The sequence below is a fragment of the Silene latifolia genome, chromosome 7 (assembly GCF_048544455.1).
Source record: "Silene latifolia isolate original U9 population chromosome 7, ASM4854445v1, whole genome shotgun sequence".
In the NCBI taxonomy this organism is placed as follows: domain Eukaryota; kingdom Viridiplantae; phylum Streptophyta; class Magnoliopsida; order Caryophyllales; family Caryophyllaceae; genus Silene; species Silene latifolia.
Window position 1 is genome coordinate 54,941,201 of NC_133532.1, and position 23,566 is coordinate 54,964,766.

Genomic DNA, 23,566 nt, shown 5'->3' on the forward strand with positions numbered 1-23,566 from the left:
TAATCACACAACTCAATATACATCAACAATAAGATAAACAGACAATGAACCACACACACACACACACACCACCAACCAATTCCCATCATCTCAACACCGATCGTCCACCGGACCCAGCCACGCCCGATGGGGGACCGCAGCCGTTCCCACCTAAGCCCCGCTCATCGTACGAGCGATAACCCTGTCCATTAATGTGCACATCCCCTTTCGTGGCGGGTTCCACGAAGGGCGAAACTAGGGCGTGAGATCACTCCCGCAAGTGACCCCACTCAGCCGAGAACGCATCTCGAGAGCCATCAACAAACACAACCACAATCACAATCACAATCACAATCATCATATCAAACAACTAACTACAGCACATCACCAATATCCCATTATGGGACTAATACGAGTAGGAAATCCTACCGGAAAGCACAACACGCAGACGGTATCTACAAATTGTATCAAACGGCTCCTCTACGAATTCTCCTCCTATCATATAACACATAGATGCTACCATTCAAATACTACTCATAAAAACCCCCAATTCCTAAATTAGGGTTTCACCAATCTTAACAAAACATTATATAAATTATATTAAAAGCTTACCCTCGACGCAAGGAATCCAACGACACGAACTACGATACGAACTGACCGTCTGAACTCCGAGAATTGTCAAGAACGCGATTAGGAAGAAGAACTAGTTGCTTTCTCTCTTAAACAGGTTTTAGGTTTTGTAAAAAGTGATTTAGAACAATGACGAATATGTTTAAATACCTTAATCGCGTAATTAACAAAACCCGAGAAAACTCCCCCGTAAAACCGGACACTCGATCGAGTACCCAAGGTACTCGATCGAGTACCCCCCTACTCGATCGAGTGCCCCAGCTACTCGATCGAGTGCCCAACAGGTCAGAAACTATTTTATTTCGCAACTTACCCTTACTCGACAGAGTAAGGCCTACTCGATAGAGTACCCAAAGACTTATAAATACGGAGTATTACAGTCTTCCCTCCTTAAAAGAACTTCGTCCCCGAAGTTCAACCCATACATAAAAACAACCATACTGACTCGACCAAGACACAACAACTTAGCTAAGGACTCAAGAACTCGACCGAACATAGAACATGAACTCTTAACCCCCATTCTACCAACTATGTTTACTTCCACAACATGACTCACTATATCGTATCTACCACATATATATCTCTCACGACACCAACTCCATACATAATCAACTACCATCCTCTAATGCTGCTAGCTCCATAATATCATCAACTATCAAACCCAATACTAAGACACTCATAGACATCAAACGGAATGTTACATTCTACCACCCTTAAAAGGAACTTCGTCCTCGAAGTTTACTCAGACTCATAACATCATCCTCCAACTGTCAACACTATATAAAATATTCTCGTACTCCGAAGCATCACACTACTACAAGCACGGCCATGGCCTTTTTTTATAAGTATTATCCACAAAACAAATCCCTCCTTTACGCTACGCTAACACTCTACTTCCAATTATATTACCGCATGCACCACCATGAAACTCTCTTTTATTGCATCCTACTCCTCTTAAGACAAATGTTACGTCCTCGTAACTCACTAATACTAAATCCTTAGCTATATTTCATTACCCTCTTTACCACTACATGTCAAAGATAACCGTTTATAAACCAAACACTCACTATTCTTATATCCAAGGCTCCCGTACATAAACATTTCTCATTCCTCAACTCATTCGGCATAGCACCTAACCTATACCATAAACTCGTAGCAAATCGCCATACCCACTCTTCATTATTACTGCCAAACCAACATACCTCGCTATGTAAAGCACTTATCTTCCAGAAGCATAACTCCCGATCCACACTCGTTACGTATACTCACACTAGATCCTCAAGTTCTTTCCTTCATTACCGCAAAACTCATACACAACTTAACATGACACTAATTCCCAATACCCTACACTCACTGTCTCAACAAAAGATTATGAGCCACCTGCATCTTTCGGGTCATTACCACACATGTTCTACGACTCACTTGTCATTACCATGTCTACTGAAACCTTAACTAGAACAAGATCATAATTATTGTAACAACCTCTCACAACCGTGTCCCATTAACAGAATGTCACTATACCATGACAACAACGAAAACATATACAACTCTCTTTATATTAAACTCTACCCTCCTTCTCAAACTGAAACTTGTAAGAAACATTAGCAAACAAAACAATAGTCTATTTGTCCAAACTGAAACTCACAGGAAACAACAACAAATAAAACAACAATCTATGTATGACTGGTATGTATTTTCGAAACTCGAATCATAATCATCCCGCCTACTCCACCACAACCGGTGACGGCATCACAACACCGCCACCAACAGCCACACCGTAGTGCGAAAATTCCCGTATCACAGCACTATGTACCGTGCCCGGATCACCACCCGAAGCACCACAACCACACCGATAGACATCACAACTGCATACAATTCCCATAAACACTGATTCAGCATAACTTCTCAGACAAGAAAAACTTACTCAAATCCACTTTATTAAGTCACCACGCAACATATTATATGGATACACAGATAAGCATCTCATGAACATCATTTCTACCATTTCATGGAATACACATGTGTTATTAATACACATAAAATTATAACTAGCCATGTCAATTAATCAAATTATTACCTTTTTGGATATCATTCAATTAAATTACCGTGTCCAGCATATATATTACAGAACATTCATAAAACAACTTTATAATTATCACACCATACCACTTCTTGTGAGGTCAGAACCTCACACAAACATTTACACATATCATAGACCCGCAATCACAACCAACTAGTCAATCCTGACCACGTAAGTTACCACTCGATAAAGGTTACCTGTCGCCCGAGTTTAACTCATATGCCCCTCATAACATATTCCCCCATTCGCACAACCATCACTTCCTGCCAAATATAACCATACCTTTACTATTCAACTATTAGCATCCGCCTCATCTAACCACATCTTATACCCTCTCACAATCATACACAACAATCAGGTCCCTACCAAATCAGCCTCTTTAGAATTGCTACCTTTCTAATATACCATCACTCTTAACCACTAGTGATAACACCACAATGCCACCACTGCTCGTATATCAAACCTCTTACACTCATATCAAAATAACATGGTTTTTCTCCAATTTTTGGTTAACATTCCAAATAACGAACAGCAAACCCATCCACAAAATTACCTCAACATTATTCCCAATACTATCTTATTTGTATTGTCATCCAACTCTCCACCAAATATCTCGTATCGTGCTAATACTCCACCAACTTCTTACTCCCTTAATTCCTCGAAACTCATTATCAATCATGTTGTCCTGAAGCTCCTATATAACCTTCAGCTAACATCCTCGTGATACTATCACACATTTCGATGATTCCTTACCTTTATATCACATAACTCCGGTGAACATTTTCCTCAGCTTACTTTTATCCTTCTTTTCTCTTTACACTCAATAATACCAATTTAATAGCTCAACTCCCGACACTTATCCCATGGTGACCGGTTCAAAATTGTAGGGCGAGTTCGCGACTTTAGGACGTCTCCCAAGTCTTTGCATTAGCTCCTACAACCTTTACCCCGGGTTCATTTTAATTGACTCCCTATGTTCATTAAGTTCATTGGTTACAGGTTTCAGGATCGTCGCTCTGATACCATTTGTAACACCCCCATACTCCAAGTGCCTTACCAGGACCACTCAGGTATAAGAATGCCACCATCTCGGTTACCCGAGGCATGATAATCATAAGACAATGAAGAAACATACTTTATTACATAAGTTTAAGTGATTACATTACAAAACCAACTGTAAGCAAAATACAACTGTTCTCAAACTATAAACCAACTGAAAGGAACTGTCCTAACAAACACATCGGAAGACTAAAGTCTCTGATATGTGATGACTCCATCCCCAGCTAGATCCCACGCGTATCCAAGATATACCCTTAAAACCGCTCACCACCCCCGAATGGATCACCACAGTTTTTAAAACATTTAAACGGGGTCAATACTAATCACACAACTCAATATACATCAACAATAAGATAAACAGACAAATTGAATCACACACACACACACACACCACCAACCAATTCCCATCATCTCAACACGACCCCACTTTGGACCCGCCACCGATGGGGGACCGCAGCCCCGTTCCCACCTAAGCCCCGCTCATCGTACGAGCGATAACCCTGTCCATTAATGTGCACATCCCCTTTCGTGGCGGGTTCCACGAAGGGCGAAACTAGGGCGTGAGATCACTCCCGCAAGTGACCCCACTCAGCCGAGAACGCATCTCGAGAGCCATCAACAAACACAACCACAATCACAATCACAATCACAATCATCATATCAAACAACTAACTACAGCACATCACCAATATCCCATTATGGGACTAATACTGAGTAGGAAATCCTACCTGGAAAGCACAACACGCAGACGGTATCTACAGCTGTATCAAAACGGCTCCTCTACGAATTCTCCTCCTATCATATAACACATAGATGCTACCATTCAAATACTACTCATAAAAACCCCCAATTCCTAAATTAGGGTTTCACCAATCTTAACAAAACATTATATAAATTATATTAAAAGCTTACCCTCGACGCAAGGAATCCAACGACACGAACTACGATACGAACTGACCGTCTGAACTCCGGGAATCGTCAAGAACGCGATTAGGAAGAAGAACTAGTTGCTTTCTCTCTTAAACAGGTTTTAGGTTTTGTAAAAAGTGATTTAGAACAATGACGAATATGTTTAAATACCTTAATCGCGTAATTAACAAAACCCGAGAAAACTCCCCCGTAAAACCGGAGACTCGATCGAGTACCCAAGGTACTCGATCGAGTACCCCCCTACTCGATCGAGTGCCCCAGCTACTCGATCGAGTGCCCAACAGGTCAGAAACTATTTTATTTCGCAACTTACCCTTACTCGACAGAGTAAGGCCTACTCGATAGAGTACCCAAAGACTTATAAATACGGAGTATTACAGTCGGGATTGTTTGAGTGGGGAAACACCAGTCCCACCTTCCAAAACCATTGGGGTGAGGGATGGGGTAGTTGCGGTCGGGTCATCGGGTGGGGTGCTAGTGGGGACGATGGTGCTTTTGGTGTGAGAAGCCGAGGAAAGGGGTCGACGATGGTGGTGGTTGTAGTGGGGGGTTGTAGTTGTGACATCCGAAATAATGGCGTGAGGAGGTGATAGTTGGTGGTTCGAAAAGGGGTTGGTGGTGATGGGTGGTAAAAGGTGGGGTTATTTTTTTTATTTGGGCAATTTCAATGTCATTTGTTTACTCAGCCAAGTCACATGCCACATCAGCTACTTGACGGTTCAAATTGACGGAATTATAATTGAAGGTCACGCAAATTACAATTAAGGGACTTCAGGGTTACCAAAAACTTTTTCTAATTTATAGGGTTATCATGTGGAAAATGAAAAAATTCAGGGTCACCATATAGAATATCCCAAATATTAATATTACTCATAATACTTATAATTATAAATGTGACTTGACACAAACCCTAACACTAGAATCATTATACCATTAAGTTTACCCTTTCAGAAAAAATTCTGGAGTATTAAGTTTTCATTGGCGCGCTCGGAGAATTAAGTTGAAATGCTTATTTAACATAGACTTTTTTCAATTCATTTGTCGAATGGGTTGGGTTGGTCTTTGACCCCATATTAATAGGTGATTGTTGGGTTGGGTTGGATTGGTCAAGAATCAATATTTTAAGGGTATTGTTCTTATAAAACTGGGTCACATCCGGTTTGATTTACGAATAGGAACAAGCTTTAATTTTATAGAAATAAACTTAAGTGAGACGTATTAGAATCAAAAGTGTTAATTATCTAATCTATAAAATATAATTCTGATGGATTCTCATTCCACCCCAGCCCCTTGGAATCCCATACCCATCTCTTTCCCACGGATTCAAACTTCATTCCTTCATGTTTATTTTTCTAATGAACCAAACATGTTTTAGAAGGTATGGAATTGGAACCCCATTCACCTATGGTTTCTTATTTCAATCCATTTCATTCCTAAGTAGTGAACCAAACGACCCCTAAAAGGCTAATGTGACATGACATATTAATTGTGACGTGACAAATGTGACATGGCAAATTAAATTATGATGTGGCATGTGACATGGTAAATTAATGTGACATTATTATTATTATTATTATTATTATTATTATTATTATTATTATTATTATTATTATTGTTATTATTATTATTGTTATTATTATTATTGTTGTTATTATTATTGTTATTTTTATTATTGTTATTATTATTATTATTATTATTATTATTATTATTATTATTATTATTATTATTATTATTATTATTATTATTATTATTATTATTATTATTAAATTATATATGTTTATTACATACTCCATATGACAGTATTATTATTATTATTATTATTATTATTATTATTATTATTATTATTATTATTATTATTATTATTATTATTATTATTATTATTATTATTATTATTATTATTATTATTATTATTATTATTATTATTATTATTATTATTATTATTATTATTATTTTAAAAAGTGCAAACTTTTATTAATCAATCAAAAGTTTTCAAGAAATTGGTGGGCAGCCGAGATAAAATCTTGGCTCCCACCTCCTTAGTAATAGCAAAGCTAAGTCTAGTAAAAATGTAAGCGGCCGCGTGAGCCCTTGTATCCTGAGAAATAAATAATTATTATTATTAATATAATTAATATTATTATTATTATTATTATTATTATTTTTATTATTATTATTATTATTATTATTATTATTATTATTATTATTATTATTATTATTATTATTATTATTATTATTATTATTATTATTATTATTATTATTATTATTATTATTATTATTATTATTATTGTTGTTGTTGTTGTTGTTGTTGTTGTTGTTGTTGTTGTTGTTGTTGTTGTTGTTGTTGTTGTTGTTGTTGTTGTTGTTGTTGTTGTTGTTGTTGTTGTTGTTGTTGTTGTTGTTGTTGTTGTTGTTGTTTTTTGCTTAAATGTCAGCTTAACATTAATAATCAGCAACTTTTACAACTCTGCGGATCACATTTTTGTGTGCCCGTATTACAACATATGCACCTTAGACAACCATAGCCTATCTCTAAAAGAGAAAGACTTTGACTTACAAACTTGGATTCGACTTTTAACACTATTAATGATCTGCTCAGCTAACACCCAAGGGGAAGTCACCTGATGTGTTAGTCGAGCACTGTTACGTTGCATCCAGATCATGTACCACACTGCCAGAATTGCAGCTGTGGTCACATGCTTCCTCCCAGAGGTCCATCTTCTTCTTGCAATTTGTCTGAGAATGTCACTACCCTGCAATTGGGTCCCTAATCTGCAGAGGACAATCTTCAAGACCTGTTGAGCATACAGGCATTCCTGAAATAGGTGTTCATGAGTCTCAAGATTGAATGCACAAATCATCAGAAGAAACATTATAACAAAACAGCCTATCTTTCAATCTCAAGGCCTGATTTGCAATTAACCACGCCATGAATGAATGTTTAGGAGCAGCAATAGTATTCCAGATAGACTTATACCACTCCACCTGCATTCGTTTCTCCCTCAACCAGTTATAGCAGCCACTAACAGTATATGCACCAGTACCAATGATCCAGAATTCATCCACAAATCCTGCCTGGATAATGTCCCTGACTTGACAAACTTTTCTCCAATGCCAACTCGTATCTGCAGAAGGAGTATAAGTATGCCAAGACAAGCCTTTCATATAAATGTGATGAACCCATTGCACCCAAAGTTTATCAGGTTTAGTAGCCAGCCACCATACAAGTTTACCAATATTAGCAATATTCCATAAACCACTCTCTTTCAAACCAAGACCTCCTTCCTTCTTTGGTGAACAAACTCTTTGCCAAGAAATCATAGGTACTCTTTGGAATTCAGTCCCCCTTTCCCAAAGATAGTTCCTACAAATACAGTCCACCCTATTAATAACCCCTTTTGGTAAAACAAACATTGAAGCCCAGTAAGTGTGCAAAGTAGTGAGGACTGATTGAACTAGGACAAGCCTGCCAGCATAGGATAGTTTCTTCGCACCCAGGCTCCTGATTCTGTCCACTATCTTATCTATAAGCACTGCACAGTCAGTCAGTTTCAGTCTTCCAGCAGTTATTGGCACTCCAAGATACTTAAAAGGCAGCTTACCCTCCACAAAACCAGAGATAGAAAGAATTTCCCCTTTGTGTCTGTGGTTAACTCCATTAAAATAAGCACATGATTTTTGAGTGTTCATTTTCAGGCCAGAGGCATTAGAAAATGAAGAGAAAGCTCTCAAGAGTAGCACCATAGATTTTGCATCACCCTTACAAAACATAATTAAGTCATCTGCAAACATAAGGTGAGTCAATTTCATTTGCTTACACAAAGGATGATAGTTAAAAGGCAACTTCGCAGTAGCACAATCCAAAATTCTGGTTAAGTACTCCATACAAAGGGTGAATAAAAGTGGGGAAATTGGATCCCCTTGCCTTAATCCCCTCCTGCCATGGAAAAAACCAAAAGTTTCTCCATTAAGAGCTAAACTGAAAGCATCACTAGTAATACACTCCATGATCAGATGCTTGAATTTATCAGGAAAATTAAAGGCATCCAGTAGTTCCTTCATGTATTTCCAACTAACTAAATCATAAGCCTTCATTAAATCCATTTTGAACATACTTCTAGGAGAGCAAGATTGTCTATTGTATAATCTCACTAAATCTTGACACACCATAATATTCTCAATGATACTCCTCCCTCTAATAAAGCCACCCTGGTTCTTACTAATCAGATCAGGGAGAACCCTGGCCAGCCTGTTGCACAGAAGTTTAGAGATACACTTATACAACACATTGCAACAAGCTATTGGCCTAAACTGAGTAACAGAATTAGGCATGCTGCATTTGGGGATAAGAGTAATGGTAGTAGAGTTCACTTGCTTGAGAAGTTTCCCAGTTTTAAACACATCCAAAATAGCACCAGAGACCTCATTCCCAATCACACTCCAAGAATCCTTAAAAAAAGAACTTGAAAATCCATCTGGACCTGGAGCTTTGTGATCAGGAATAGAAAAAATAGCATCCTTGATCTCCTGTTCAATAATAGGAGACTGTAGAATGTCCCAATGATGAGCCTCACAAATATTACCCCTATGAATTATCCTCTGGTTCACAGGTTCAGTAATAATCTCAGTCCCCAGCAGTGATTTGTAGTACTCAAGAAAGGCAGTCTTAACCCCATGGGGATCAATATGTTCACACCCATCCTTATCCTAAATACTGAACACCTGATTCCTCATAAACTTGCTCCTAATGACTCCATGAAAATATTTAGAGTTGGTATCACCATCCTTGTCCCAGGCAAGCTTAGCTCTCTGACTCAAGAACAAAGCACAGGCTTGCTGTAGCTCCTTAACCTCCTCATGATCAGTTTTTTCTTTACTTAACCAGTCTGCATTATTTGGATCAGCGGCTATTTTAGTCTGAATAAATTCCAAATTCTTCAAAGCTCTTAAAGACCAATTTTCAATATCATCAAACTGATCCTTATTGAACTTCTTTAGATGATGCTTCAAAAGTTTTAACTTCCTTACTATCCTGTACATTTTAGTACCTTGAACATCATCTTGCCACCACTCAGTGAGATTGGAGAGGTAAACTGGTGACTTACCCCACATACTATAATATTTAAAGGGTTTTCTACATATGTCATCTCTGCCTAGTTTTTGAATCAGACAAGGTGTGTGATCAAAGGTCCCTTCAGGGAGGAAATTGGCACACATACTATTTATATCCATACTCCATTCAATATTAACTAACACCCTATCCAATCTACTATAGACTGTAGTGGACACCTCCTGCTTATTATTCCAGGTAAAGAAGGATCCCATAGCTGGACTATCCACCAGATTACACCTATCTAAACATTGTTGAAACTCATCAATCTCTGCAGCTGTACTATCTCCCCCCAACTTTTCAGAAGGAGAAAGTACACAGTTAAAGTCTCCACACACAACCCAAGGTTCATGAATTGTAGCTGCAAATTGAACTAATTGCTCCCAAAGAGAATGTCTACCAGTAATATCATTAAAGGCATATACCATAGACAGACATAATTTCTTATTGGAATTTCTCTCAGTCACTCTCATGTTGATGCATTGAGCAGAATAGTCAATAAAATCAATAAGAAAAAGATTAGGGTTCCAGAGGATCCAAATTCTACCCCCCTTATGCCACCTATTATTAGTAGAAATGCTCCAGCCATCCATCACAATTCCATTTAAACTATTTAGAGACAAAGCTTTTATCTTTGTCTCAAGGAGCCCAAACAATCCCACCTTGTTCCTTTGCATAAACCATTTAACATATCTTTGTTTAGTAGGACTGTTTAGACCCCTGACATTCCAAAACCCAAGGCTATTCATTCCTCACCACCTGGTGAGGAACACTACCACTTACCCCAATTCCTACCTTGGGAGTTGTTGAACCATTCAAAGACTCTAGGAAGGTATGCTGACCAAATCTATGAACTGTGTACCCTCCATCAGAAATTTCTTGTCTACTCAAACGAATTATGGGTCTAATAGGAATTGAACCAGTTGCATCAATAGGTTTTTTATGCCAAACAGCAGGTGTTTTCAGTTGATTCACAGCAGGCTGAGGAGGAGTAACAACAGTAGGAGCAACAGTGGAAGAGGAAGAAGCCCCTTGCACTGGTTGCATAACCTTCTGTTTAGGCCTCCATAGCTGAGCCCCTGATTTCTTTTGTGGTGGAGCCACCTTCTTTGCTTTCCTGCATTCATTAGCACCATGACCTATACTCTTACAGACATCACAAACCAGAGGTTTCCACTCAAACTCAACCTCAATAACCACCAAATCCCCCTTCTCATCAAGGAATTTGACATTATCAGGAAGGTTCTGTCCAATGTTAACTTCTATCATAGCTCGTGCATAGCCAATTCTTGTTTTCTCTTCTGTAGTTAAATCACACTTTATAAACTTCCCTATCAAGTCTGAGATTTTAACAATGCCTTTACCCCAGAATTTTAGCGGAAGTTTATGGAGTTTAATCCATACAGGAACAGACATAACCTCATGTTTAACTAATTCAACCTCAGGTGTCCAGGGTTTGACTATGAGAGGTTTGTTGTCAAACAGAAAATGTCCCTGTTTTAATACAGCCTATCTAGCAGCCTTACTCTTAAGTCTGACCATAAAAACTCCATTAGGTAGAAAAGAAAGCTTGTCTACCTGATGGTTCAGCCATAGACGCCTGATAAACCCTTCAATGATGTCCCATGGTGGGTTTTCCCCAAGAATGAAACAATACACAGAGTTCTTCCAATATTCCATCTCCACTTTAACCTCTTCAGCAGTAAATTGCAGGAGCCCAGGTTGTTCCTCAGGTTGTTGTTGTTGTTGTTGTTGTTGTATGTTGTTGTTGTTATTGTTGTTGTTGTTGTTGTTGTTATTGTTATTATTGTTGTTGCTATTATTATTGTTGTTGTTATTGTTGTTGTTGTTGTTGTTGTTGTTGTTGTTGTTGTTGTTGTTGTTGTTGTTGTTGTTGTTGTTGTTGTTGTTGTTGTTGTTGTTGTTGTTGTTGTTGTTGTTGTTGTTGTTGTTGTTGTTGTTGTTGTTGTTGTTGTTGTTGTTGTTGTTGTTGTTGTTGTTGTTGTTGTTGTTGTTGTTGTTGTTGTTGTTGTTGTTGTTGTTGTTGTTGTTGTTGTTGTTGTTGTTGTTGTTGTTGTTGTTGTTGTTGTTGTTGTTGTTGTTGTTGTTGTTGTTGTTGTTGTTGTTGTTGTTGTTGTTGTTGTTGTTGTTGTTGTTGTTGCTTTGTTGTTGTTCTTTATTCTTTCTGCTGGGCTTTTGCTTTCTTCTTCTTTTCTTGTTGTTGTTGTTGTTGTTGTTGTTGTTGTTGTTGTTGTTGTTGTTGTTGTTGTTGTTGTTGTTGTTGTTGTTGTTGTTGTTGTTGTTGTTGTTATTATTATTATTATTATTATCTATACTATCTATACTATATAGTTAAAAGACAACTTAACACATTTAATATTTTTCCACACAGGATTATCATAATTAAATAATATTAATTTATATTGGTTAATATTAAGGCTACTTTAATCAATTTATTAAAACTATCTATAAGATTTAGTAAAATTTATTTTTGTGTGGAAACAATAAGATCATGATTTAAATTATAAAAATAAATTAATAATTTACTCTCATAATTTAAATCTTTCAATTTGTTCATCTAAGTCGCTCCTTCATTATCCATAAAGTTAGTAGCTAATGGTCTTATATGTAGTAAATAAAAAATCTAATAATTTGGATTGTAAATCTACTAATATCTACAAATTTATAAATATAATTAAAAGGAAAACCAAAACATCTATCATCATCCATATGTCATATTTTAATTACATATATAAGATAACTTTTTAAACGACTTTCATACAAAGTGGAGTTTGTAAGAAAAAAATAAATAATAGTAGTAGTAGTAGTAGTAGTAGTAGTAGTAATAATAATAATAATAATAATAATAATAATAATAATAATAATAATAATAATACTAATAATAATAATAATAACAATAAAAATAACAATAACAATAATAATAACAATAATAATAACAATAATAAAAAAAACAATAATAATAATAATAATAATAATAATAATAATAATAATAATAATAATAATAATAATAATAATAATAATAATAATAATAATAATAATAATAATAATAATAATAATAATAATAATAATAATAATAATAATAATAATAATAATAATAATAATAATAATAATAATAATAATAATAATAATAATAATAATAATAATAATAATAATAATAATAATAATAATAATAATAATAATAATAATAATAATAATAATAATAATAATAATAATAATAATAATAATAATAATAATAATAATAATAATGCAAACCCTTTACATACCATTTCTCATTTCCGCATATTTATGTTTATATTAAACGTTATAATAATGAAAAATGGATGCTCAAAAGTCATGAACTTGATCTTTTTTTATGCATATATTAAATTTGATAATAATAAAAAAAAGAATATTTAGAAGCCATAAAACGCATCCTCAATTATTTATACATTTTTTATGGAAGGCAAAATTTGTTAGCAAAAAATTTCTTATCTTTATCGTTAGTAGAATTGTATGTGTCACAGATCTTTCCTATCATTCTATTCATATCAAGCTAAGTGTATTAAATTTTAAAATTATTAACTATTTTTTTGATGGAAGTTTCATTGGGTTATGAAGTGTTCATCAGATTTTCACCTTCGTGTATGCGTTTGTTTTGTTCTCATTTAGAGGTTATCAAGATTATTTATGATGTTAAGCTCTTCCAAGGTAAATATACTTACATATCTACGCTTTGATTATCATCCCCTCTTTTTTTTCATTACTTAAGGAGAAGCTTAAGTTAATAACGATAATATTGCTTTAACAACTATAATTTCCATACTAACTAAAGATTGGCGACATCATCAATGTGGAATCGTAGATGATTAATAATTTTTGAGCACTTATTATATATTTTGAAATATATGGCTAAAAGGTGGAAAATTTGAGGAGGCGACATAACATTTTTTGTATAATATTGTTTAACAGATGAAATGTTCGGCAATAATGATCCAATTGTTGTTCAAGTTGCTGCTGCTTTAAAATTCTTAGTTCCGCAATTTATTATTGTATTAGATTCAATTTTATGGGGGTATAAAATGTTAGTTTTGTCATAAAATTTCTAATTGTGTGTTTTATGCTATTTTCATAATTGTTGATTAAATTTTCATATCTAATTTGTGAGGGTGCTCTATCTTTGGGGATCTTCGTTTGATAATATAGTTTTGTGTAATTTGATTATATGAATACTTATATTATTAATTCATTTTAGCTTGCATTGAGTTACTTTAGTTTTGGTAGGAATATCTTAGTATATCTACTGTATGACATTTTAATTTCTGATAAACTGTTGTATAAAAGACTAATTAACTTTATACAACCCTTAAAACCTGAAAACCGTAGATTGAATTGATCGTAGTATATTATTGTATTAAATCACGAAAGTATTACACTAAAAACAGATCCTCCCGTGAATTTCACGGGTTACAAAACTAGTTGATAGAATGGAAAATGGCCAAAGTATTACAATCAGATGGAGAATGAAATTTGTGAAAGATGAAGGTGGAGTTACCTTTTTTTTTGGCAGGGAGGAACATTAATATTAAAAGGAATATTCTATATGGTACCCCTCAATTTTTCGACTTTCTACATGGTACTCCTACACTTTTTATAACATACATGATACCCCTAATTGTTGTCATTATCACTAAGTGTACCCCTAAACTTTATTTTCCGTCAATTAAACTCAGTTTTATTCCGTCAATTAAACTCAGTTTTAGGCGTCAAGTGATTACTTGGACGCATAACCAAGCTTGTCATTTATCAACGTTGTGAGCCTTTGAGTTCGTGTTACTCGATCTAGCGGAGGCTACTCGATCGAGTAGCTTGGGCGCTCGAACGAGTTTAGGCCACTCGATCGAGTAAGTGGGTTACTCGATCGAGTAATGGGAGTTCAGCGGGGAATTATAAATCGTAAAATCGTGAAACCCAAATCATTTCTCCACCTTTCTTCCTAAACCTAGATGCCGCCATTTCACTTTTCCTTTACCATGGTTCATCTCCTTGAGGCCTTTGAGAATGGTTACACCGTAGGGATGGGATGCTTGAGTCGAGTAGCGGTCTTGACGCCGGATTGCTTTGTATAGGTATGTTGTCATCATCATCATCGTCTCCCTTGGTTTCAGTTGCGTTTATGGTAGTTGTAATAGATGGTTATGATGGTTGTAATACGTGGTTATGGTGGTTGCTTGTTATCTTATGGTCGTGCGCGGAATCGCTGCAGTTTGCTAAAGGTAGGTTTTCCTACTCAGTACTGTTGGCTGTCTAGTGTGTCGTTTGTATTGTATAGTTGGTTTTAGTATCGATGATGGTGCTGTGGATTGGTTGTGATTGGTCATTGTGACTGTTTGTCTGTGTTTCTCGAGGTGCGTCCTCGGCTGAGTGGAGTCACTTGCGGGAGTGGCTTCACGCCCTTGGTTTGCCCTCTGTGGAACCCGCCACAGAAGGGGATGTGCACATTAAGGAACATGGGTTATCGCTCGGAAGAGATGAGCGAGGCTTAGGTGGGAATGGCTGCGATCTCCCACTAGCGGTGTGGATTACTGGTTGCGATTGGTAACCTGGCAGGACTGGACCTTCGGGCAGTCAGAGGTGTGTGGGTGATTGGAGTAGGTGGTGTGCGTAATTTGTTATGTCTTGTTGTGTTTGTCCTTGTATGTTCCTTCAGTTATTGACCTTTTGTGGTATTGTTGTGTTGTCTTCTGTGTTGTGTCTGTCGTGATCTATTATGGTGAGCAGCCGGTATTAGCAGGTTGATGTCCGGATCATAGCTGGGAGCTTGGAGGGACGAGTCTATCACGAGTCACGGCAGAAATAGTTTCACATAATTGATAGTTGTCACGAGTTGTATCTTTATTTTGTTTATATCACTTGTAATTTAATTTAATCGTTCTTTTATCGACATTTGATTATTACTGTTCTCGGGCAACCGGGATGGTAACCCCCTTATCTACCGGGGAAGGTCTTGTTAAGGCTCCTTGGTAGATGAGGGTGTTACAAAACTAAAGTGTAAAGCAAAGAAAATCGACTAGACTAGCTAGCCTCCCCCCAAGCTACTATGAATATGGGGGACTGATGTTTTGTTGTGATTGTAGTGAAAAAACTGATAGAGGAATAGAGAGGTAATACCGTCGGGTTTGAAGGAGAAGTGATAGAACAAAATTGCCTTTAACCCCGTATAAGAAAAAAACCAACAAAACACGAACTCATGTCCCTGATCGTGACCGGTAACCCCGATCGGGGTTGACCTTCTCTAGGTTGATTTTTTTGCTTCCTCCGTATTTGATATTTCTCGTCTCGTTTTTGAAATATACGTCCCCGAACGGGGTTTTTGCATGGGGAAGCGTGGTTTTTATCCTTTAAGCCTCTTTTTCTTCATTTTTCACCTACAAATCACAAAACAAACATCGTCAAGTCTAGTATTTTATTCCTAATTCTACGAAAACAGTAAATTGCGGAAAATTAAAAACAAGAAATAAATAAAAGCAAATAAAAAGCTTGGGCTGCCTCCCAAGAAGCGCTGGTTTAACGTCCCGCACGACGTAAGAAGCTAATTGATCAAGTTTCATCATTGAGCTCGCCACCATCCTAGCTCCATTTCATAGCTTATTTTGCATTCCGCATCCATTTGAAATTTTTCCAATAAAATTTACCTTTTCTTTTGGCACTCTTAGCATTTGTGCCCTTAGCATCGTTACCTACAAAACAATCAACACCAATATCTTTCTCCAACGGATCCATCAGTAAGGATCCAAGTGTAGTAGAGGCATTAGAAGAATCCACAGTGCTAAATAAATAACAAGACTCTTGTAACATTGGGCTTCTAATGGTGTTGTTCTTGCTAAAGGTGACCCGGTCATCACCCACTTCCAAAGTCAATTTCCCCCTTTTCACATCAATTAGTGCACCTGCGGTGTGCAAAAATGGCCTACCGAATATAATTGGGGTTTGTGAGTCCTCGGCCATATCAAGTATGAGGAAGTCAACGGGTATGAAAAACTTGCCAACTTTGACGGGCACATCTTCTAAGACATCTAAAGGTTGCTTTAAAGAACGGTCCGCCATTTGCAAATTAATACAAGTGAATTTTAAAGCACCCATGTTAAGTTTTTCGCAAATTGAATAGAGCATAACACTCACACTAGCACCTAGTTCATAAAGGGACTATCAATGGTATATGTCCCTAGCATCTCATTCCGCCAATTCTTGTTGGAGTAAGGCAATTTGAGCTAACAATACGGGATTGTCGAAGAATTCTTCTTTACCTTCAAGTGGCACACTTCGGGAATTGACATATTGCGCGTCATGGATTGCCATAGATTCGATTGTGGCATGAGCAATATCGGTGTCAATTTGATCAAACCGCCCATTGTTGGCGGAATCAAGAATCCTTCGGGACTCGGCATAACATCCACTGTAGAATGTTATAGCTAGGAACCAAGCATACAACCCATGATGTGGGCATTGTCTTTGCAACTCCTTGCACCTCTCTCAAGCCTCATATAAGCTCTCAAGAGCTTGTTAACGGAATCCAGTGATTTGGCTCCTTAAGGTTTGAGTTTTCTCCGGTGGAAAAAACTTTTGATAGAAAGCAAGAGCCAATGTCTCCTAATTTATGATTCTCATGGCGGTGCGATCAAAGCTATTAATCCATAGCTTTACCTTGTCCTTCAAAGAGAAAGGGAAAAGTATTTCTCTAATTTAGGCTTGAGTGATGCCCGTTTGTCGAATCATGGAGCAATAATCGCAAAAGTTTTGCACATGAAAATTGGGATCCTCCAAAGGACTTCCCCCAAATTGCTTCCTCTCCACAAGGCTAGTGAAAGCCGGTTTGATCTCAAATTCCGGCGCGGTAATTTGAGTAGTTGTAATACCGGCCAGAAGCATAGCCGCGGTGGGTTTTGAGTGATTGGAAAGTTTCACCATCTTTTTAGTTGGAGATGGTGGTGGTGATGGAGATGATGAAATAGAAACCTCCTCCTCTTCAAGAGCTTTAAGATCGTCTGGGTAAGACTTTCTAGCACTTTCAACTTGCGCGGGAGAAGCGGCTTCTTTCACTTCTTTCCAAAAACATCGTCTTCTCCGAAAGGTTTTCTCGGGTTCGGAATCCGGTGAAAGCAAATCTCCACTACGAGAAGACTTGGGCATAAGACAACAATTTCTAGAAAATGATAAGTCTAGGGAGGTCGGGTCACACATGCAAATTATGTAAATGCTCAAATTAAACATAGGAGTTGATGAATCGTTAATTGTTTAGACTTAAAGACACCTAACTCACGATATTAGTGTCAACCATAGATCGGGTCTTAGAGAAACTCTCGTTTATGACTAGGTCGTCCTACTAAACATGCTTAGTCTAATCCGATTACGTGCCTCTCAACTTATAGAATGAATTAACAAACTTAATCGATGAATAAGGCCTTTAAACAAAGATTAAACGTGACAATACAAACATGTGATAGAAACAGTGAAACGATATTATAACATCCTAGTTCAACAATTGCAAGAACTACTTATGCATGGTTTCCTTTATTCCCTAGACAATTGAATTACTTATGCATAATGAAAACTAATCTAATGACATATGAAATGATAAAGATAAACATACTAACTAGTGATGTAAACGACTAAGAATAACAAAATAATACTAGAAATGAAATTACCTTGACAATGGAAATAGAACTTGAATATAGAAGAACAAATACTTGAAATGGAAAATATATATAACTTGAACTAAAATTATTTATAACATAATGGAAATGCTAACCTAAACTAAGAACTAAAATAAGAGTATGAAAGTGGAGTAGAAGGTGTGTAAGAAGTGTGTAAGAGGTCCCGGATCAACACCCTTTATATAGGGGTGAAGGGAGTAACGTAAACAATTAAGAGGGGGCTAACCCCAATCGGGGTCATAGCTTTCCAACTTGTTCTCCTTAATTCCTTCAGTTAATGCCTATGGAATCCAATGCTTAGCGATAAATGCCCTATTAAGCGTCCGATAATGATCTTTAAGCTTGGTATCCAATGCAATCTAGCATCCTAAGCTTCCACCTAGTTGGACTTGATTTCTTGGGCTTGACTTTGCATAAGACTTTATTTTACATTTCCCATTTAAATCCATATCTTTATGCATGCAAATCCATGTAGCAATTCAAGGTTGGTCCAACTCATGCTCTATACTTAGCCTTGTATACTATCTCTTGCAAATTTGTTAGAAATAAGATCCTAAAAGCTCAACTTCCTACAAAATGTGACAAAACATGCAAAGACAACCAGAACACAATATTAGCTCATAAACTCACTATATTATTGAAAAGGAAATATATATTAGAGCTAAAGTAGGGGGTCAAAATGTACATAAAATGAACTTATCAAACTTCCCAAAGCTAAACTCTTGCTTGTCCTCAAGCAAGCACACAATACAATATATGATAAGGACAAGGGTACGAGCAACAATCATCTCATTCAAATGCAATTCCTGTCAAGTAACTTTAGAGCATAATGAATCAAATCCCAAAATAACATGGGTATAGGGAAAATGCAACAACATAGATGATTTTATATGACGGTGTAGCATGAATGACTTCAAATGAACGTTTTGACTCTTGCATGATCTTATTGACATCGGACCCTCCTTACAGGAAAAACACTCACACTCATATTATGAATAAGGCAATTTATATATAAATGTGACACTCTCCTATCTACGACTCAAGAGAATGCGCCCGTAATCTAATATGGTAGACATTCCAAATCAACAAGTCAATGCTAACAAGAATGCACAAATAGAAGCCAAGAGAAGAGATAAAAGAGGCTAGGGGTCATGGGTAAAAAAATGGACAAATGAGTTTGGATACGTGGAGTTAAAGGTCAAGCTAATCAACCATCCAAACGAGCAAAGAGTGCTTAAATAACCCAATACCGATCTTATGACAATAACCCATTGAACCAAAGCAGAATATGGTTCTAATTAAAACTTTTACAACCCAAAATGAACTTCCCAGCTCAATTTCTTCATAAACTATAGAAGATCAGTCATCTTTTTTTTTTCTTTTACATCAAAACTTCCTTCTCTTTTCTTTCATTTCATTTCTTTTCATCTTTCTTTCATTTTTTTTCATTCCAATCATTTTTTTCTTCTTCCTTTCTCACTTTTCTTGCACAACACAACGGAAATTAGTGATCCCATCAACATCTTCAATCTCACAAAGAGTACTCTAAACTCATCAAGATGGTTACTAGCTCAACAAGGTAGGCAAATTGAAGTGTAGCTAGAAACAAATATTTGGTAGCATATAATGAGAAAAGGCTCATTAGTAGGTGATGCATGTGAGAAATTATAATATTAAGGCTTCATGTGCAAACTATCATAGCACGTCTAAGAATAAGGAACCAATACCATACTTGTGCGTTTTGATGTAATGCACACCAAGAGGAGAAACTACACACACCTAAATGAGACCGGGTAAATATGTACCGGCCTTTTATGAGGCTCTACCTTACCATTTATGCAGCTTACCAATGTCAAGATCAAATCTATTTTGTCCAAAATTCATCCCTCACCTACTATGTTAAGATCCTCATGTAAGCAAAACCCATCAAAAGGGCGACTCATTAGCTTTAAAAAGCTACAATATGGGAAATGCAAAGAGGAAAGAGAAAAGGGTGGACACAACACACACTTTTTATGAAGAAAGGGTGGACACAACACACACTTTTTATGAAAATTTTCAATTTTTTCAAAGTTTTAGGTTTTTAGATTTCCCATATCTAGACTCACTAAATCCCTTTCCCAAGCTAGAACAACACATTGTCCTCAATGTGTAAAACAAAGAAGGACACCAAACAAAGGGAGATGGGACGACACATGCGGAAAAAAAGAAAGGAAAGAAAGCATACAACCTCGTAGAAGCTCCTCTAAGCTAGCTTGAAAACGGGATAAAGTCCAATCCAAGTAGCAAAATATCTGCGAAAGATAAGCTACTACATAAGAAAGCAAGCTAAATTTCTTATTGTCCTAACTATTGCATCAAAACCAAATTGAAATTGCAATTGTAAATTGTCTTAAAAAGCATAAGTAAAATAATTTTTCTTAAATGAATATCCATCGTCCTTTAAAAAGTACGTCAACGCCCTTAGAAGTTGATCATATTCCTGCGCATGAGCAATACACAAGCATATGTAAGCAATTGATAAGATATAAGCATGAAAGATCAAAGGGGAGAAAGGATTAATCTTATCAAACTGCCATTAGATATTTCAAATAGAACCACCGTACTCCCCTCGTCAGTAAGAGAAGGAGCATCATGCTTAAGACCATAAAAATACCCGTTAGTGCACAAATTATAATCATGAACGGTCTCAAATTGGTGGTATAAAAATTCTAAGTGGTAGGACTAATCAAAAGGGGGGGGGGGGGGTGCATCCCCCTTAAGTCCTCCATCAACTGCGAATGGGTCAACTACATCCCATGTGAAAGGATTTTCAAAAGTTTCACATGTCTCGGGTAAAACATCATCCGTTTCACTATGGTCGGGCTCAATAATATCCATGTCATGGGTGTCATCTACTACAAGGTCAATGTCATTAACTGTGACACCCCCATATTCCATGTGCCTTACCAGGACCACTCAGGTTTAGAAATGTCACCATCTCGGTTTCCCGAGGCAATGATAATCAAATGACAATAACGAAACATAATTTAAATAGTATAAAGTTTAAAGTGAATTACATGTCCAAACCAAACCAATAAAATACGGTACAAGTTCTCCAAAAACCAAAAGTCTAATAAACTAAATAACATTGTCTGATAACAGCGAAAGACTCTTCTAACTGCAAGTGACGACTCATCCCAGCTAGCCCATAAGCACCATATCAAACCTGCTCAACAACTGCTCACCATCCCCGAATGGATCACCACAGTTTTATAAAACAAAGACGGGGTGGGGTCAGTACCAATCACACAATACAATCACAAAAAGACAAGAATCAAAACAGCTCAATCGTCACATCAACCCGAACTCCATCACCAACTCCTCAATACTGACTACACACTAAAGAGTGTAGTCCTGCAAGAGTACCCATCACAACAGGTTACTCCTCGCTGCCAGTGGGGGACCGCAGCCGTTCCCACCTAAGCCCTGCTCATCTCCATCGAGCGATAAACCCAAATCCATTAATGTGCACATCCCTTATGTGGCAGGTTCCACAGAAGGCGAGTAATGAGCGTGAAGCCACTCCCGCAAGTGACTCCACTCAGCCAAGGACGCACCCCGAAGAACACAGACAGATACAATCAACAACAACCAACAATGATAAAATCCACATCCGTCACAACACCAATATGATACTTTAACAACAAATCACAATCAACACCAAAACACATTATGTGACTAAATCTGAGTAGGGAAACCCTACGTGGAATGCAAACACAAGCAGACGATCTTATCAGCTATCTCGAAACCTTTCCTCTATGAATCCTCCTCCTATCACATAATCACATAATTACTAACAATACAACTAATCACAAAAACCCCCAATCCCATAAATTAGGGTTTAAACAAAGACTATCAAATGCTATAAAATTGGTATGTAGATCTTACCCTTGACGCAAGGATCACTACGACGCAAAGAATAATGAAATCCGACCTCTCAAGCTCCGGGATTTGCCAATAACGCGGATGAAGAGAACAACGTAGTTTTAAATCTCCCTTGAGTGAATTAAGTTTATGAAAAGTGTTTAGGGAAGAAGACGATATAAAATATATACTAATCTGCGTCATTAACAAAACCCGTCAAAATATTACCCGTTAACACTCGATCGAGTAACTAACGTGCTCGATCGAGTGCCACTTACTCAATCGAGTACCAAGGCTACTCGATCGAGTACCCTACAGACAAAATACTGTTTCGTAACTCAAAACACCCTTACTCGACAGAGTAAGGCCTACTCGATAGAGTACCCAGAGACTCATAAAACCGTAGTATTACAGTTTTCCCTCCTTAAAAAGAACTTCGTTCCCGAAGTTCAAACCACAACAAAATAAAGACAAACTACCACACTCCCGACACAAAAACCAAAACAAAACACAACATAAAAACTCCGACACATACTACCAACCAAACTCAACATGACTCAAACCACTACTAACTATACTAAAACAACATAAGAAAGATGCAAAAACTCTTCGCGATTATCTCCTACCCCCCTAAAAGAAACAAGGTTACGTCCCCGTAACCATACATACCTGATAAAAAAGGAACGGATAACGCTCTCTCATGGCCTCCTCTGCCTCCCATGTAGCTTCCTCTACCTCATGATTAGACCAAAGGATCTTAAGCAAGACTGTCTCACCATGTCTAGTCTTCCTAACCTTCCGGTAAATTACATGCTTAGGCACCTCAAGATAAGACAAGGACTCATCTAGCTCTATGTTCTCCGCCTCTAACACATGTGACGGATCACTCACATACTTCCGCAGCTGAGATACATGAAACACATTATGTACCATATCCAAAGAAGACGGTAAAACCAAACGATAAGCAACCTCTCCAACCCGGTCTAAGATCTCATATGGTCCTATGAACTTCTGATTCAGCTTGCCTTTCTTCCCAAATCTCATGACCCCACGCATAGGAGACACTTTCAGAAGAACCTTGTCCCCAACCTGAAACTCTATATCCCGGTGATGTAGATCTGCATAACTCTTTTGCCTATCCCGAGCTGCTCTCATCCTCTCCCT

The 23,566-nt window shown here is 37.0% G+C and overlaps 1 protein-coding gene and 1 non-coding gene across 2 annotated transcripts; one reads left to right on the forward strand and one right to left on the reverse strand.

Moving 5' to 3' along the window:
* Window positions 1-7,170: 7,170 nt before the first annotated feature.
* LOC141590099 (uncharacterized) lies at window positions 7,171-10,378 on the reverse strand. The gene is made up of 3 exons (XM_074410711.1): window positions 9,398-10,378; window positions 7,530-9,274; window positions 7,171-7,447 (listed from the first exon to the last, which is right to left on the reverse strand). The coding sequence occupies exons 1-3, from the start codon at window positions 10,376-10,378 to the stop codon at window positions 7,171-7,173; spliced, it is 3,003 nt and encodes a 1,000-aa protein (XP_074266812.1).
* Window positions 10,379-17,271: 6,893 nt separating this feature from the next.
* Window positions 17,272-17,379, forward strand: LOC141593435 (small nucleolar RNA R71). Its single transcript, XR_012521517.1, has one exon. It is a non-coding gene; the product is annotated as a small nucleolar RNA R71 (small nucleolar RNA).
* The last annotated feature ends 6,187 nt before the right edge of the window (window positions 17,380-23,566 follow it).

Bases quoted from the DNA above. Each gene is read 5' to 3' on its own strand.
- LOC141590099 (XM_074410711.1), bottom strand. From the start codon at position 10,378: ATGGATGGCTGGAGCATTTCTACTAATAATAGGTGGCATAAGGGGGGT. The intron at 9,275-9,397 runs GTGTTCAGTATT...CCTGTGAACCAG, and splicing joins GCAAGTTTATGAGGAATCAG to AGGATAATTCATAGGGGTAA. The intron at 7,448-7,529 runs GTGCATTCAATC...TGTCCTCTGCAG, and splicing joins AATGTTTCTTCTGATGATTT to ATTAGGGACCCAATTGCAGG.